At 45.1% G+C, this 18,902-nt stretch overlaps 1 protein-coding gene across 1 annotated transcript in view; it reads left to right on the top strand.

Annotated features, from left to right (window-relative positions):
• Positions 1-7,129, top strand: part of VSTM4 (V-set and transmembrane domain containing 4) — a 110,230-nt gene extending 103,101 nt beyond the window's left edge. Inside the window, exon 8 of the mRNA XM_077746462.1 lies at positions 6,504-7,129. Coding sequence (XP_077602588.1) covers positions 6,504-6,629 — 126 coding nt within the window. The 3' untranslated portion in view covers positions 6,630-7,129. The remainder of the gene's footprint in view (positions 1-6,503) is intronic.
• The last annotated feature ends 11,773 nt before the right edge of the window (positions 7,130-18,902 follow it).

Here is an 18,902-nt window from a genome sequence, read left to right as displayed (position 1 = left end):
TCTGGTTTTTGTTATCCAAGTGATGATGGCCTCATAGAATGAGCTTGCAAGTATTCCCTCCTGCCTGAAACTTTGGAAGAGTTTAAAGAGGATTGGTATTAATTATTCTTTACATGTTTTGCAGAATTTTGCAGTAAAGTGGGCCTTGAAGATTTTTGTGTTGGGAGTTTTTATTTATTATTATTATTATTATTATTACTGATTATTAATTATTGATCTGTTTAGCTTTTCTATTTCTCCCTGATTCAGTCTTCTTAGGTTGTATATTTCTAGACTGTATACATCTCTTCTCAGTTATGTAATTTGTTGGCATATCATTGTTCAACATAGTCTCTTACAATTCTCTGTATTTTTGTAATATCTGTTCTAATGTCTTCTCTTTCATTTCTAAATTTTTTTAAGTCTTCCCTATTTTTTTAGTTAGTCTAGCTACAGCTTTGTCAATTTTGTTTATCTTTTCAAAGAAGTAGGTCTTAGTTTCACTGATCCTTTCTATTATTTTTTTTCTGGTTTCTATTTCATTTATTTCCACCTTGATCCTTACTTTTTCCTTCTTTCTGTTAATTTTGGGCTCCATTTGTTTTCTTTCTGTAGCTTCTCGTGGTGTAAAATTAGGTTGTTTGAAATCTTTCTAATTTCTTAATACATTATTATTGTTATAAGCTTTCAGAACTGATTTTGATATATCCGACGATATTTGATGTTATGTTTTCATTTTCATTTGTTTTGAGATAATTTTTATTACTCTTTTGATTTCTTCTTTGATCTAATGGTTGTTTATAAGTGTGTTGTTTAGTTTCCACATATTTTTAGATTTTCTCACTTTCCTCTTGTTGATTTCTAGTTTATATCATGTGGTCAGAGAAGATAGCTGTTATGATTTCAGTCTTCTTAAATTTGCTAAGATTAGTTTTTTGGCCTGACATATGATCTATCCTGGAGAATGTTCCATGTGCCCTTGAGAAATTGTGTATTCTGCTGCTGCTGGGTGGAATGTTCTGTATATGTCTGTTAAGTCCTTTTCTTCTAAAGTGTGTTTCAATTTAAATGCTTCCTTGTTGATTTTCTGTCTGAATGATCTATCCATTGCTGATAGTGGGGTATTGAAGTTCCCTACAATTATTGTATTGTTGTCTACTCCTTTAAGATCCTTTATTAATTACTTAATTATCTTTATTCGTTAATTAATCTGTAATATACATACATGCTTAAGTAATATTAATTACTTAATATAATTAATACATACTTAATTTTATTGCTTAGATTTTGGGAACTTTTTTTTTAAGTTTTGTTTTGTTTTGTTTTTTTTAAATAGCTTATTGTCAAGTTGGTTTCCATATAACACCCAGTGGAACATATTTATTTGCAGTCATTATATCTGTTTGATGGATTGACTCTTTCATCATTATATAATGACCTTTGTCTCTGATTATCCTTTTTGGTTTTAAGTCTATTTGTCTGATATAAGTATGGCTGTACTTAATTTTTTATTTTTGCCTGCTTGAAATACCTTCCATTCTTTCACTTTGAGCCTATTTGTGTCTATAGAGCTGAAATGAGTCTTCTATAAGCAGCATATAATTGGGTCTTATTTTTTTTAATCTGTCCAGACATTTTGTGCCTTGTGATTGGTGAGTTTAATCCATTTACATTTATGGTGATTATTGATATGCAAGTTTACTACATTTTATCTTTTGCCTTCTGATTATTTTATCTCTCTAATGTTTCCTTTTTCCTTCTGATTCTGTCTACCTTTGTAAGTAGCTAGTTTTTCATGGTCATTGGCACAGTCTGCCCCTCTCCCCCCTTTTTGACGTTTTGTGTCTATGCTTTAGATATTTGCTTTGTAGTTACCATGGGGTTTACACAAAACATTTCATAGATAAAATAGTGCTTTTTCTGCTGGTAGCAATTTATCTTCATTTGCCTATAAAAGTTTCATCCTTTTATTCTTCCCCTTCTATATTTTTGATGTCACAAATTATCTCTTTTTATACCGTGATTTTGTTACCAAGTTGTTACCATTATTTTTAATGCTCTTTTCCTTTAAACTTTATGCTATAGTTAAGAGTTTAATATATTATTTTAAAGAAGAGTTACCATATTCTAATTCTGTTTATCCACTTAATCATAGTTTTGTGCACTTTCTTTTTTTTAATTTCAGCTTGAGGACCACCTTTCAACATTTCTTGTAAGGCAGGTCTAGTGGTGGTGAACTCTCTCAGCTTTTGTTTATCTGAGAAAGCCTTTATTTCTCCTTCATTTTTGAAGGATAATTTGCCAGATATTCTTGGTTGACAGTTTTCTGTCAACCTATATCTTCCTATCTATGTCATTCCTCTCTCTCCTGGGATGAAGTTTCTGCTGAGAAATCTGCTGATACCCTAACAGGAGTACTTTTTTAGGTTACTATCTTTTTCCTCCCTTGGCTGCCTTTAAAATTCTTTATTGTTGACTTTTGACAGCTTTACTATAATGTGGCTTGGAGAGAGTATTTTTGCATTGAGATAATAAGGTGTTCTATTAACTTTGTGGACTTGTTACCCAGTTCTTTCTTCAGGACTAGAACGTTCTTGGCTATTATTTCTTTAACTAGGCTCTCTTCCCTTCCCCTCCCTCCTCCTTTTGGGATACCTATAATGTTGGCTTTTCTTTTTTAAAATTTTTTTTGAATTCTTATTTTGAGAGAGAGAGAGAGAGAGAGAGAACAAGTGGAGGAGGGGCACAGAGGATCTGAAGTGGGCTCTGTGCTGATAGCAGAGAACTCAATGCAGGGCTTGAACTCATGAACCGTGAGACCATGACCCAAACCGAAGTCAGATGCTTAACTGAGTGAGCCACCCAGACACCCCTCATGTTGGCTTTTCTAATGGACTAAGATCATTCACATAGAAACATAGAGTTTCCTCACTATTTAAAAATGTCAGCTCTCTCTCCTCTTCCACCTGAATCATTTCTATATTTCTGTCCTTGAGCTTACTAATTCACTCTTCCTTTTTATCTGCTTTGTTTCCAATATGTTCTAATGCATCTTTCCTTTCAGTTATTCAGTCCTTCAGCTCCAGAATTCTGTTTCATTCTGTCTTGGAATTTCAGTCTCTTTGGTAAAGTATGCCTTCTGTTCATTAGTTTGATTACTGAAATCACTGTATTGTCCTCCTGAGTTTTCTTGTGGCTTTTGAACTTCTTTACAAGTATTTTGAATGATCAGTTAGATTACAGTATTCCATGTCTTTGGGTTTGGTTGCTGGAAAATTGTCATTTTATTTTTCTGATACCATATTACTGTGATTTTTTAGATATCACTGTGATCTTTTACATAGTACTATGATTTTTCATGGTATTTGATGAGAAGTGGTTCCGCCACTGCATTTGAAGTAGCGAACACCTTGTTTCATGTAGGTGAGGTTTTGTTAACTGATTCTAACAGTTCAACAGGTTGGTAGTTAGAAGCCTTCCTTTTGTTTTCCAGAAGGTGGCGCTATAGCACAAGTTTTTGCCTTCTGTTAAGGATGCTGACTGGCTGCTAAGGTTGGGAGCACTATGAGCTTTAGAAAAAAGCATAGGTGGGCGGGGCAGAGCAGGAGTGAAGAGGGAAGATGTACATAGTGCTTTGGGCTTTGGGTGGGCCCACTGCTACGTAGGGGGATCCTGATGTGGGGTTGGTTGGCCCTCTTGCCTTCTGGAGCAGACAGCAGGACACACTTTCCTTCAGTTCCTTTTCCTGTCCCCAGTCACTGTGGTCTCTCCTCGGAGAGAGCAACTGGTCTCTGCAGCTGTAATGCACAGGGCCAGGCAGGCCCCCACTCACTGCCTTCACCCTCTACTTCCTGTGACGGAAAGGTGGTGCTGGCTGGTTGCTGGCCTGCCCGTACCTTCTCTGCCACCACTGCTAATGCCACTGCTGGCTCCACCACCACCACCCTCCCTCTGCAGCCTCCTCTACAGTCCGGTCCACCCGCTTTTGAGTGCACAGATGGACAGATCTCTTGGGTGTCCTTCGGTATGTTGTGCAGAGGAACTTTCTTTCTCAGTTATGGATGTCCAATTAGTTGTAAACTGAAAGGGAAAGAAAAAAGGAATGATTCACACTGCCATGATCCTGACATGGCTCGCTCCATAATAATCCACCAATTACTCTTTGTTTTAATAATGTTCCTTAATCATGGCAAGAAAATATATACGGATGACTCCTTTATTCAAAAGTTGTTTTTCACAAAAATTTTTCTTTTTAATTTTATTAAATGCCTTTTCAGCATCTATAGTGATAATCGTGTGTGTGTGTGTGTGTGTGTGTGTATGTGTGTGTGTATTGCATCTATTGCCATAGTGGAATATATTGATAGATTTTTCTAATATTGAACCATCTTTGCATTCCTGGAACATTGGTTATCTATTTTTTAATCTGCTTCCTCATTCTGAGTAAATCTGATTTAAAATTTACATTAATAAATTAGGTTGTTTTCAAATACATGAAGAGACATCTGGGTGACTCCGTATGTTGAATGTCCAACTCTTGATTTCATCTCAGGTCATGATCCAAGGGTTGTAGAATCAAGCCCCATGTCAAGCTCTGCACTGAGCATGGGGACTGCTTGAGATTCTATCTCTCTCTCTCTCTCTCCCTCTGCCTCTCTCCCCCACTCTGTCTCTCTAAAATAAAAATGAAATTTAAAAAATTAAAATACATGAAGTTTTTTTTCTTCTTTTAATGCTCTGGATCAATTTAATTACACTGGAATTATTTTTTCCTGAAAGGAATTCCTTTTAGAAAGTCTCCTATAAAACTGCCTGGGCCTGGTGTTTTTAAGAAAGAGCTCTTTGACAATATTTTCTTTCTTCCTTTTTCCCCTCCCTCCTTATTTCCTTCCTTTCCTTTCCTTCTATTTTTAATGATAATTACTACATCCATATTTTCTGGGATTAATATTTATAATTTATATTTTTGGAACATTACCCACTTTATCCTGTATTTCATAATTTGGCGCAATGAGTTGAGCAAAGTAGGATTTTTTAATTAAAAAACTTTCTTTTATTTACATCATAACCTCTTCCTCATTTCCTGTTTTATTCACTTGTGCTTTTTATCTTTTAATTTATTTTTCAGTTTATTTGTTTTATTGGAGTTTTCCAAGCACAGGCTTTTGGGTATTTTTATAATACTACTGTTTTTCTGCTTCTTTGTTTTCCTTTGAGGGGAGGAGGGGCAGAAGGGGATGGAGAGAGAAAATCTTAAGCAGGCTCCACACCCAGCATGGAGCTCAATGTGGGCCTTGATCCCACAAACCTGGGATCATGACCTGAGCTGAAATCAAGAGTCAGATACTTAACTGACTGAGCCATCCAGGAGCCCCTGTTTTTCTGCTTTCTGATTCATAGAGTCTGGTTTTAATTTTATTGGTCTGTCTTTTTTTTTTCCCATTTATTTTGTTCTTTTCTAACTTCTTCAATTGAATGTTTGATTCATTTAATCCATAATACTAATATAAATATTTAAGACTATGATTTATCTATGAGTACTTCATTCTTTGGGCTCTGGTAAGTAATATTTTCTTTTTTCATTATTATCAAGATAGTCCAAAACTTTTGCTTTATACAAGTTAAGTCATTCAAGAAAAATGTCCATTCTAATTTTGTTATTAATTTCTAGAATTCTTTGTTTCTGTATCTGTCTTTATTTTTTCTTTTGATCAGAAACTGTTAGTTACATTATTTTTACTTTTCAGAATTAAAGTTTACTTTGTGACCTAATGTTTAATCATTTTTTTGTTGGTGTTCTATGGTGACTTAAGAATAAATCAGAGTGAGGGGTACCTGGGTGGCTCAGTCGGTTGAGCCTGAAACTCTTGGTTTCCACCCAGCTCACGATCTCCAGGTTCATGAGTTGGAGCCCCATGTTGGGCTGTATGCTGCTAGTGTGGAGCCTACTTGGGATTCTGTCTATCTCCCTCCCTCTCTTTCTGCCTCTCTCACACTCTTTCTCTACCTTTCTCATGTTCTCGCTCTCTCTCTTCTCTCAAAATAAATAAATAAATTTTAAAAATATATTTTAAAAAGTATTAATCATAGTGGCCCTTTAAAAATTTTTTTATATAGTTTATTTTAGAGACAGAGAGAGACAGAGCATGAGCAGGGGAGGAGCAGAGAGAGACGGAGACACAGAATCTGAAACAGGTTCCAGGCTCTGAGCTGCCAGCACAGAACCTGATGTGGGGCTCAAAGCCACGAACCGCAAGATCATGACCTGAGCCAAAGTCAGACGCTTAACCGACTGAGCCACCCAGGCGCCCTCATAGTGGCTCTTTATATGGCATAATGTCCTTTACGAGACGATGAGATCTATATTGTTATATGGTTTACTTTTTATATGTCTTTGGAAAATTTTTGTCCATGTGTTCCCCTCTGGGTCCCCAGCACGCGATGAAAATGCACACCCGATGAATGAATATATGATGCGGGACTCCCTGTGACCAGCTGGAATTGTTTTGTGTTTTGTCTTCCAGCCAAAGATTGCTGAGGAGAACCTGACCTACGCCGAGCTGGAGCTGGTCAAACCCCACCGGGCCGCCAAAGGCCTCCCCACCAGCACTGTCTACGCCCAGATCCTCTTTGAGGAGAACAAGTTGTAACTTGGTGGCCTCTTCCGTGGTCCTATTTAATGCCTGCCATCCCAGTTATTTATGATACTTTGGAAACAAAGTCCTTATTTTTGTATTTTCCCTTGTGCCTTCTGCGTGGTGGCGAGCCCCTTTCCAACTGCGTTCCGGGTGCCTTTGAGGAGAAGTATGAGGCACAGGTACGAGGCTCCTCTCCACAAAATATTAGGGGCCAGAGACCTCGGATGAGTCTCCCCGGACAAGATATTCTGGGTCTGAGCCCTGAGAAGTGTGGACTCTGATTCTGAGAGTACCCAAGGAGATTTTTCTGCTGAGCCATAGTCCTTCATATTTTCTTCTTCTTTCTTTGGGTTTTAATCTTTGAAAAAAAAATCTTATTTTAATCTTCTGTTCTTCCTGTATTTGTGATATCAAGCTCGTAGCATATAGCTAGAAGAAATACCATTATAGGCCAACATGTGTGAGATGGCAGATATGTACTAATTGGTTTTCAAAAAGTCAGAGAATGTTTCTAGGGCACCTAGAGCAGAGTGGACTGCTCATTGCAAATGGTCACTCAAGATAGCATCTCTTGTTTTAAATAGGTGCACTTGACCCTGGTGTTTTAAGGGTGGCAGAGTGTGGGGCACTTTGATGTCTAAGCTAACAGTCAACTGCCTGTAAATACCCCAGGGCCCATCTCCCCGCCTGTGATCACCCAAGGCTGTAGGACAAGTAGCAGGCACCATTCTAAAGGACTCCCACCCCTTCATCACGGTGCACCTACATTGGCATAGAAACTTACCTCCTCCAAGAAGTTCTGCTCTTTTCCCAAGGAGGGATTTATCCATCCATTGACACACTGGAGGAAATGAGCCATTCGGAGCTGTGTCGAGGTTCCCAGCTCTCACTGAATGTCCTCTCATGTGTGAGCAAAGTTTTGTGCCTGGTTTCCCTCGAGGAGGAGACTAGGAAGTGCAAGCCGAGTCGGGAAAATGTGTTTTAAAGACCCTCCTGTCGCAACGCGCCTCGTCTACTCAGCCTCGCATGTGATTTCTGATGTGTCTGGGCTGGGGTCAGGCAGGGATGCAGGGCATATGCATCTGTGCGGAAGTTGCTCTGCAGGACTGGTACAACATCAAGGGACTCACTGGAGACGGAGACATTCTAGAAGAGAGTGTGTCTAGAAGAAATGCTTCTCATGTGGATGCGTTCTGGGTGGCTATTCACTGCACACTGCAGAAATTGTTTGGCTTTGTAATGGATGGTGTATATATGGTAAATTATATATTCTACACATAACCTTGAGTGTGAGTTGTGCCCTTCTGTATAGTTATGTGAACTTGGTCAAGGTTCTTGTTCCCTAATTATCTCAGACTCATGTTTATATTCAGGTAACTTAACCTCTCATAGAATTCTTGTAATGGGATGATGAATACTAGAAGATTCTGTATACTATAAAGTTGCTTCACACTACATTGTGTTAACATTCATGTGACAACCAGTACGTATTTTCAAGATGAAAATTTCTTCACAGTTTAGGGCTTTTGCCACAATAGCTTCAAAAATAAATGTTTGTCCATGAACTTAGCTCCACAGTAACACTCTCAGAGACCCATGATAGCTTATGAGTACCTCTTGTGGTTTATTGGAAAGGGTCCAAATTGAAAGCAAGTAGATCTTCTTGAAGCAGAAATAGCCTGACTCTACAAAGTGGAAGTCAGTCTCTCTGCTCTACACCTTGCGTCTTGTTCCCTTCCTGCCTGCCAGATTTCAAAGATAGTGAATAAACCATACAGGAAGAATTACCACTTGGAAGAATTGGCTGGAACTTTCAGAGCGTTCTTTAGGAGAGGAAACTATGTGGTTGGCACACAGTTCATGTCCTAGTTATCCTGAGCAGTATATCCTATTTTATAGCATGGCAATATTCCAACAGAATGTGGTTCTATGACGTTTTGAGGTAGAGGGTGATTTCTTCATTTGCACAAGGAAGCATATGGGCTAGTGGGTCCCAGGGATACCAGGTGGGGATGGAGAGTTGGGTGTGTGAAGAGGAGATTGTGGAGAGAGGCAAGCGGGGAGAGGGGCCCAGGCTACTGCAGAACTGAGCTGAACTTCAGTCACCCTCAAGCCCATCTTCTTAAATTCAGTGACAGCTGAGGGCCATCACGTGTGGAAAGAAACACATTCCACTAAGAAGAGCTGGAACTGCAAGTTACTGTAACAAGTCATTGCTATAGATTCAACTCAAGACGTTCTCTCCGAAATTCTGCTCATAGCTGCACGAATCCACACTATGCTGTGTGACTGGGGGGCCAGCTGGACATCGAGTATAAAAGCCTGCGAGACCATCACCTCCTACTGAAAATGCTTCCCAAGGGAATCTTGGAAGCTACTGTCAACATCCAAGCAGAGCTCATCCTGCCATTATGTCCAGAAGCAGAACATCCAAGTTCTGCTCACAGCTAGAAGCAATGGATGATCTGTCCCCGGTGCTTATTTGCGCTGATAAATCTTGACGTTATTGTCATAGAAATCTTTTAAAAAATGGGTGAATTATTCTCTATCAAAGAAACCACTAACCATGCCTTAACATTTATTTCTAAAGATAAGCAAGGGGAAACATTTCATTCCACTAGAAATTAGGAAAAGTTCATCTTGTTTTTACAATCAGGAATCTATTGAAACAACTACATATAAGCAGTTTTCAAAAGGGACAATTGCTTGTACATGAAACCAAGTAAGAACCCATTGGTCAGTAGACACTTCCAGGTTTGGTGGTGAATTTTGACCTAGGCCAGGCATGGCACGGAACCATGGCAGGAAGGAAGGCAGTGAAAAAGGGCATCTCCAAGCCCTGAACTAAAGCAGCGGTGCTGGGGAGAAAGGGTTGGGATTTTTTTGTGATCATGTCTTCATTGAAGCATTGTGATCCCGTTAGTTCACAGGGCAAGTCAGAAAAAGCCAGACCTCCCCCTCCTGATATTTGCTGAAGTGAAAATGACATTGGGGCACTTGGTAGTTTTTAGTGCATAGTCATCTGGGCCATCCCACACATCAATGAACCCAAAGACTCCCTTGGGATAAGACCACGAAGCCAGTTGATGCTTTTAGGGACTATTCATGCCCTTGTTCATCACTCAGCCTCTGATATGCATGACTGCAACAAGGGTGGGCCAAGAAATGGGTTCATGCTCCAGGCCACACACACACACACAAAATGGTCCAAAGCACGCATGCGGCCTCGTCTGGGCTAGTCCAAATCCTTGGGAGAAATCAGTCATTTTTTCCTTGGGGAACAAAGCTGGGATGCTACATATCAGATCTGTCTCCAGCCATGTCTCTGGCAAGTAGAGAAGCCTTGAAAAATGAAGGATCCTCTGAGAAGCAGGGAGGAAAATGGCTTGGAAGTACAGCATCCAAGTTCCCAGACCCCAAAGTCCTTAGACTTTTCTCTTTCCTTCAGACCTTTTTGATTCAATTAACTGCCCCATTTTCCTTCCATCGAAATCCTTGTTTTGTTCAAGCTCATCATGTTGCAAAGGAGAGATTTCAGACTGACAACGGCATGCATCAAAGCTCCTTCCCAGCTCAGGAAGCAAAAGAGGTGCACTGAGTGTCACTACCCAAGGACTCCACTTACATCACGTCCCATGATGTACTTGTAGCCATGAGCCCTTGCTGTGCTCTGCACCTTCTCACTGAGTAGGGCCTCTCAGGGCCCTGAAGACACACTTCATGATAGAGAGGGACTCTCAGGCTTCAAGACTGATATTGTCCTGACAGAGGGACCCTCAGGTTTGGATTAGGGACACCAGCAGGCTTGGAGTAGTACTAAGCATCACTGAGGACAGTAAGGGAAGGGCACAGGGGTAGAGATTCAAATGAGCCTATCACACAGGTACTGGAGGGAGCCTTTCTGTGTTTAGGGTGACTTCCATGATGTCTTTCAGTATCCATGTATTTCCTGGGGAGAGGGAGGGAGTTCTGTGTCATGTTTAGCCCATTATAAGGTGAGACAGCCACATGGTGGGGATGTTGACTCCCCATCCCATCCCACCCCCACTCCACCCTGGACAGAGCTATTCACTCACTGGGATGGAACACAAAGAAGAAATTCACAGTTTGGAAGAAGGGCCTGCCTTCAGCGTGGACAGGTTGAGTGGGAGCTACAGTGGAGCGTCCAAATGGGTAGGATAGACTAGTGCTCCCTAATCTTTAACACATCACCGATCCTGTTAAACTGTGGGTCCTGATTCAGGAAGTCTGGGTGGGGCCTGGGAGTTAATGTTTCTGATAGGCTCCCAGGGAATGCCCATGCTTCTAGATCCGGACCACAGTTTGAGTTGCATGGATGTAAACCATTGGGGAATATGGGTCTGGACCCCTAGGGGCTGTCTTCAGAGTGTAGGTCACAGTTGAGCCCTGACAGTGTGCAAATTCGCCAGGGAGAGGCAGCCCCATGCAGAGGGAAGGTGATGCAGTCTGAGGGTGGGGAGCTCCCAGCTGACATCTCCAGGAGCAGGTGAGGAGCTTGAAGGAGGCCAGGGAAGAGGAAGCAATCAGAGGCATGGCAGGGGCTGGACAAAGCCATGTCTGAGAGTTTGTCGAAGGAGGAAGGGCTCAGCAGTGTGAATTCTTCAGGGGTCAAAAAGAATAGAGGTTGAGCCTTTGTTTATTCTGAATTCATTGTACATTTCACATTTTAATTTATTTTATTTTATTTTGGAGAGAGAAAAAGAGAGAAGAGTGCAAGCAGAAGAGGGAGAGAGGGAGACACAGAATCAGAAGCAGGCTCCAGGCTCTAAGCTTTCAGCACAGAGCCTGATACGGGGCTTGAACCCACAAAATGTGAGATCATGACCTGAGCCAAAGTCAGATGCTTAACCGACTGAGCCACCCAGGCGCCCCTGTACATTTCACATTTTAAAAAATGATTTGTTTTGCTGAGGAAAACAATTCCCCAGTTGCACAAGGCTAACAGGCTTTGGCACTGAGCCACGTGTGCTCTGCTAAGCATATTCTCTCTGAAGCCATCAGCTTCTTTCTGTAGGGTGGCGATTTGGGGTAAGACCCTTAATTAATGCATAGGGTGGGGTGTGGGGGTGGCCACTGTAGTTTTCGGCTCCTTCTGTTGTCATTGATAAAAGATGACTTGGTGTCTACTTTCTAATAAACACAGCTTGATTAGCTTCATGCCAATTTAGTGTCTGATTGTTGAGTATTAATGTACTGCACCCTATAGTTTTAAATAGAATTAGAGATGTTTACAGCTTTGGTTAAATGCACCTTGTTCTTCCACATTAAACTTTATTACAAGTGTTCTCCATCAGCAAACAGGAGAAAAACTCATTAGTAGCTGGTCTGTGTGGGGCCGTGGCTGATGCAGATGGATCCAGCACTCGGTTTTCCTTTATTACAGCTTCCTAGCTGGCAGTTGGATGTGATTGCTCCCTATATATGAGGATGATAGGACCTCAGACTCCTAGGTCTATGGGGGGATCCAAGGGAATCCAGGAACAGCTAGGAATTTTTACGCAAAACTTTTGTGTTGCTTGTGTGAGGGCCTGATGCCCTCTTCAGTTTTTCTGAAGGAGTCGATGCTCCATATAAGATGGGATTCTTTTTTTTCCAGAGAGAGAATGAGGAGGGGAGAGAGAAGGCAGAGTGAGAGAGAGAATCTCAAGCAGGCTCCACGTTCAACGTGGTGCCCGATGCGGGCCTTGATCCCATGACCCCGGGATCATGATCTGGACCAAAATCAAGAGTCAGATGCTTAACCAACTGAGCCACCCAGGCACCCCAAGTTGGGACCTTCACAGACTCTATGCCAGGGTCCTAGCAGCAAGGTCCCCTGGGAGCATCATGATGACGTCTGTCACTTTACAACTAGGGAAAGTAAGGACTGGAAAGAGACCTACTATTTGGTGGCAAAGCCAGGTTGGCACCAAGCTTTTGCTTCCCAGCCTGGTGATCACCCCCCAAAAATCCCCAACCCTAACCCCCCAACTCCACCATCAAGCTCTGGCCCCAGGCAGCCTACCGTTCCCACTGCTGGTCCCCAGCTTCTCAGGGCCTCCAGGTCCGAGTGCCCTGTGACTGCACCCAGTCCCCCCTCACAGTCAGTCTGCATTCTTCAAAATGTGTTATTCCTGCTCATTCTTCCACTTCTCCTGGATTCCATTTCCTGGTTCTCTGGGAGCTCCTTCTCTAGGTCTCCCCTCTGTTTGGGTTTTTCAGCTTCTGCCTCCGTCTCCGAAGCCACACGCATGTCTCAAGCTGGACGGGCCAGCCCTCAAGCCCTCCTCTCTTGCTTCCTCTTCCACATCCAGGAGTCCCCCTCTCTGCACTGCCTCCCTTCCCCTCCCCTGAACTCAGCTCTGCTCAGAGCCTTCCGGAATCATGGCTGAGCATATATTCTATTGCAGAGAATATCTTATTTTTCTCTGCACCATTTGACATAGGTGCCCTTGCACTTTTTGAAACCGAATCCCTGACGCCTATGACACCACTCACCTAGTTGTACTTCTTGGGTCTCATGTAATCTACATAGTGGCCTTTCCCCACCTCAGCTCTTCCGTGGTGGCACCTTACAAGGTTCTGTCCTCAGCTTTTTTTCTTCGCGTCCACACCGATGTCTCTGACCACTCTCTAGCTACAGCTGCGGACTCGACATCTAGAGCTCCAATTGCACCCTTCTCCTAAGCTTCATGTCTACCTACTAGCCACTCCCTCCTCACCGCCCCCCCACCCCCGGGCAGTGCTTACGTCTCTTAGAAGCCAGTGTCCACTACTGACCACACCAAAAACACCCCATGCCTCTCAACACCTAGCCATGCAGCTTCAGAGCACCACCATCCACCTTATAACTACGACTGGAATCCTGGTGTCCTTGGAGATGGAGGCCATTAGCAGCAGCAGCAGAATTGTCGCTGACTTTTACTGAAAGATACCAGGGGCCAGGCACCCTACTGGGCACATTTTCTGTGTTATCTCATTAACCCAATACTCTTCCACCCCAATCTGCAGATGAAGAAGCAGAGGTTCAGAGAGCTCAGCTAGCTGGCTCAAGCTGACAGAGCTGGCGTCATATTATCTCCTGTGTGCCTCCCTCACGTCGCCAGCACCTACCTCTCCTCCCTATTCCCAGGACTCCTGCTTTCCATCGGCTCTGGGCACCTCCCTCATGGGCCACCACATTCACACCGGACCTTCTTCCTGCCGTCTAACCCATTCTCCAAAACGCTGCCCGAGCCATGCTTCTAAAGTGCCGACTGACTGAGTCACTCCCTGCCTCAAATCCTGCTCGAAACCACAGTCAGGATGAAGCTCTGCCTCCTGGAACAGTGGAGGCTCCTCGTGACCCCGTCAGCCTGCCTTGCTGGTTTCTTACTGCTGCCTGCCCCCGGCCCTTACACCATTTGCTCGGCCTATGCGGGGTGTCAGGGCTGCAAGAGAGGGCGGCCCTGGATGGGGGAGGGCCTGCACCAGCAGTCCTCAGAACGTGGGGATCTAAGACCGTGCCTGTGGCACTGACCAAAGCCTTAGGGGCAGCCACGCAACCTTAGCTCCCACAGCATCTAATGCAAGAGCCCCAAGCCTAGGAAGCCCAAGTAGGGTCATTGTGCTCCCTGAGTGTCCCAGACACAGTGGCTGGCTGTGATGGCACAGCAGTGGCTCTGGAGCAACCCGCATCGAAGGCAGTAGAGCAGGGAAACCTCTGGCTCTCAAGAGGTGTGTGGGGTTTTGTCTACACTGGCACAGTAAGCAGGACTGACTCTGGAGACTACCACAGGTGAGCTTCTCTGGGCATTCTGTGATGTCAGTGGAGGGGCAACCAAAGAAAGACTGGGCACACTCCTGGTCTGAGAGAGTGCCACTCAAGTCACGTGTCACTGTGCAGTGACAGATCTTATCCTGGGCCCTAGCTGGCAACACAGGATTCATAGTCACCAAAAGACAGAGACTCAGCTTCTAAGAACATCCCCCCCTTTTAAAAAAATATATTTATTTATTTTTGAGACAGAGAGAGACAGAGTGTGAGTAAGGGAGGGGCGGAGAGACACACACACACACAGACTCTGAAACAGGCTCCAGGCTCTGAACTGTCGGCACAGAGCCCGGCGCAGGGCTTGAACCCGCGAACTGTGAGATCATGCCCTGAGCCAAAGTCGGAGGCTTAACCGACTGAGCCACCCACGCACCCCTAGGAACATAACCTCTTTAAAGAATGTTGTGACTCACAGAGACCTTAAGGTTGTCTTAAACTCCCTAACACCCCCTTTTCAATCCCCCATCATTTTACAAATAAGATCATGACTTAAAGGTCACAAAACCTCGTTAGTGGTCATCAGGACCAAAACACAGGACTCCTCTTTTTCCCATAACTCCTCTTGCCCTACCTTGTGTGCATTCCCTCCCTGCTCTGTCCCCAAAGGTCAGTAGTGTCTCAGCCTTGTCAAGGGGATTGGCATGGGGAGCACCTGCTGGAAGGTGAAGCTAATGGCTTCCAGCCGAAACAAGCAAGGTCAGTGTTGAAGGGGCAGAATCATCAAATATGACAAACTTAGCACCCCCAGGGGAATTCCAGAGGTCAACACTCAGTTCCACAAGTGTGTACTGAGCACCAAGCATTTGACAGGTGTTACAAAGAAGCACAGCCAATGGGCAAATTAGCCTTATGGTGGTTACTGTTGGCAAGGTACTTCCTGTGCACGAGGCATGGTTTTCTGGTGCTACGGGCTTCATAGCAGTCCTAAAATGTGGAGGTGGCATGATGACTGTACTATGGCTGGGAGAAGTGAGCTTCAGAGCATCTAAGTAACTTGCCCAAGGCTACATCATAAGTTGCAGAGCTGGATTAAAAGTCAAGGTTGCTTGGGGCATCTGGGTGGCTGAGTTGGTTAAACATGCAACTTCTTGATTTCATCTCAGGTCATGAACTCATGGTTCATGAGTTCGAGCCCTACATCAGGCTCCACACTAACGGTATGGAGCTCTCTCTGCCTCTCTCTCTGCCCCTCCCCCACTTGTGCTCTCTTGGTCTCTCTCTCTCTCTCTCGAAATAAACATTTAAAAAAGAAAGTCAAGGTTGCTCAGTGTTAATTCAGTGCCCTTTCTATCGTGGTTTGGCACAAGAACCAGAAAGGAAATAATCCCAGAGTGCCTGGCAACCGGAAGGAGGAAGGAGTCCATCCGAACAGAGCCCTGGTGGAGGGCAAGTATCTACCAGGAGGTGGAGGGCAGGGGGTTCCCTGGATTATAGATATCCCTCTGCACATGGAGCTCCCGGTGGGAAGGTGCATGTCCAGAAAGCAGGAGGCACCGGGCTCCTGTCGGCCTCGCCTGGGGGACTGCAGTGGAAAGGAGCCAGGGCTGCCTGGGAAGTGAGATGGGCCACGGGCTTTTCACATGGGATTGCCCAGAGCGGGCAAGTTGAGAGGGGTGCTGGGCACTCTGCTTTCCCTCACAACCGATAGTGCATATCAGCTTAGGCGATCGTGAGGCAACTGAAGCCATGAGAAAATTAGGAGAAAAGTTGCCACAGGGAGATAACTTTGTATGACCGAGGCATGGCAGAAAAAGCAGAAAGAGAATACTGCACAGGAAAGTTCTTAAAGTCCCTAAAACTCTGGAATTCTGCCCACTCCCATCTCCAGTGGAGGGAGCCTGGTGGCCTGGTTACTTCTGGCTTTGGTTTGCTCTCTAATTTTGACAGATCTGGGATTTACCCACGTAACTGTCCACCTGCTTATTCCAGATAACATGAGTAAAGAGGAGACCTTTGCTAATTCACAAACTCCTGTGTATGGCCAGCTTCACCATGAGTGGGAGGAAGGGAATCGTGAGGGTCCATTCAGGGTTTGGGACTTCTGGGAGTTAACAGACTGGGACACGGTGGGGACATGCCATTTTCCTGCCCTCCCCCAGCTCCTCCACAGGCAGGTCTGCTCCTCCCACGTCCCTCCTCCTTGGCCAGCACTGGACAGCAGCCCCGCTGCTCTGGGTCGGCAGCGCCTCCTGGTGGTCGTCACTGAGAACTTGCGGACCTCCTTTGATCCCACCTGCCTTAGCTGGGACCTCTCTACCTGTCTTCACGGCCTGCTCCTTCTGCCTCTCCCCTACATTCCCACACACGCTCTTCCTACTCCAGCCTTGACCAAATCCCGCTCTTGCTCTTATTGTATTCACTCCCTTTCCGGCCCTCCGTATGCCTTTGTTACCTTTGCACAGAAAGTGGTTATTTGGGATGTACCGTAAGCAGACTACGAACCAAGCGTGTGTGTGTCCAGCCCGTCTCTCTGGCTCAGGGGCCAGAGCCCAGACCAGAGCCTACAAATGGAGTTCTGTGTCTGGCATTGTTTCTCTTCACACACACTTTGTTTACTTTTGCTGGTGTCCTGGCTTTTCTCACTCAGTAGCATGAGCACAGGATTTAGTTAGACAATCTGGTCCAAATCCTGGGTCTGCTTTTTCATTGCTGTGTGTCTTTAAGAAGCTATTTGAGCTCTCCAGCTTTCAGTGTCCTCATGTGGAAAAAAGGGCCAATAACATTTACTTATTTAATGTTTATTTATTTTGGAGGGGGAGTGCAGACAGAGAGGGGGACGAAGTGGGCTCTGCACTGACAGCAGAGAGCTGATGAGGGGCTCAAACTCACGAACCCAACCCACGAACCACAAGATCATAACCTGAGCCAATGTCAGACGCTTAACTGACTGAGCCACCCAGGCGCCCCAGGGCCAATAACATTTAAAAGAGTTACCTTCCAGGGGCGCCTGGGTGGTTCAGTCAGTTAAGCGTCTGACATTGGCTCAGGTCATGATCTCGTGGTTCGTATGTTTGAGCTCCGCATCGGCTCTGTGCTGACAGCTCAGGGTCTGGAGCCTGGCTGGGATTCTGTGTCTCCCTCTCTCTCTCTCTGCTCCTCCCCAACTCGCACTTTGTCTCTCCCAGTCTCTGAAAAATGAATAAGCAAACAAGTAAACAAAGAGTTACCTTCCAGTAAGGAACAAGTTGGCCCCTGGGAGAGGGGAGCTCCCAGCCCGGCTGCAGCCCAGGGAGGAGCTGTCCCACAGGCCCAGGACTGGAGTGAGAGCAGGGAGTTCAAGCCCCCAGCGCTGGCTCCCCCACCAGCATGTTCTCACTTGGACTGAGGAGGAAAATACCTGCTGGTATTTATTTGACCCACAGGAACATGCGGAGTGCCAGGCCTGGGGGCAGAGCCACCTCCTCCCCTTGCTCTCAGGACCATCCACCAGGCACCAGCAGCTCGTCCCCTGCTCCTGGCTACGCTTGCCTAGGACACCCTCTTCCTCCAACTGCTCTCTGTCGGGGAACAGAGCCATGAAATGATGGCTTTTTCTCCCCAGGGCACAGTGAGTCCCGCCGAGGGCTGGCCTCTGTCTGCTTTGTCACCACACTGTTCCCACAGCCTGTCACAGAGCTTAGTACCCACCTGCTTCTCAATACCTAGAAAGTGGACAAAGGGTGGGAAAGGACAGCGAAGGTGTTGTGAAAACTGAAAACCACAACGCGCGTAGAGGGAATTCTTTTTTCCTATAGATCTCATTCCTCCCTGAGGCATCCACGTCCTGTGCCCCAAACCACATTATCCAGAGCTTCCACAACTCAGCAAAAGACACTGCTATATTTATCCTGCTGGCAGCCCCCTCTGCCAGTTTCCATCAAAGACCAGCCTGAAATAACATGCTTGTCTGGGGGGGTGCCGAGGCCGCGGTGGCTGACAGCACTCTGGCTGTGGTCAGGCCTGGGGGAGGTGGCGCTTGACGGGAATCTTGGCGAGTCTACCATCTCAGGGTGAGGGGGGCCCCAAGGTTTCTCTTCTGTGGGACTAGAAGGAGGTGGGACATTTTCTCAGGGAAGCACTGGGCTGTGACGGACCAGGAGGCTGGGTCAGGGCTGGCCCCACAGCCTGAGATCTATCTGGAGCCACCGCGATCAGAAGACCAGAGCTGAGGGCTTGGGTCTGGAGGAAAAGTCCTTGACTTCCTAGGCAGATGACTGGCTTCGGTCTCCAGATGTCAGGCTCTTGTGTAGAGGCTTGAGTCATATTTTGTTTCCCCAGATGAAATCCCAAGTCTGGAGCAGGTAGTGAGAAAAGCCAGGGTTTGTAAGTTGCTTACACTTTACGAAGAATGTTCTGGATGTAATGTATTTCTCCCCCAAATTCAACACCTATCGGTCTAGTACTGTCTCTGATGAAGGACCAGAGTCGATCTCATTTCCAGCCACTCCAGCCCTTCCCTGCTCTTAACAAAAACAGGGGTGTCAGCCGCTACC

The sequence above is a fragment of the Crocuta crocuta genome, unplaced genomic scaffold, assembly GCF_008692635.1.
Source record: "Crocuta crocuta isolate KB4526 unplaced genomic scaffold, BGI_CrCroc_1.0 scaffold28, whole genome shotgun sequence".
Classification (NCBI taxonomy): Eukaryota; Metazoa; Chordata; class Mammalia; order Carnivora; family Hyaenidae; genus Crocuta; species Crocuta crocuta.
Note: the sequence above shows the minus strand (reverse complement) of the source record. Positions and strands in the feature narration are given on the sequence as shown.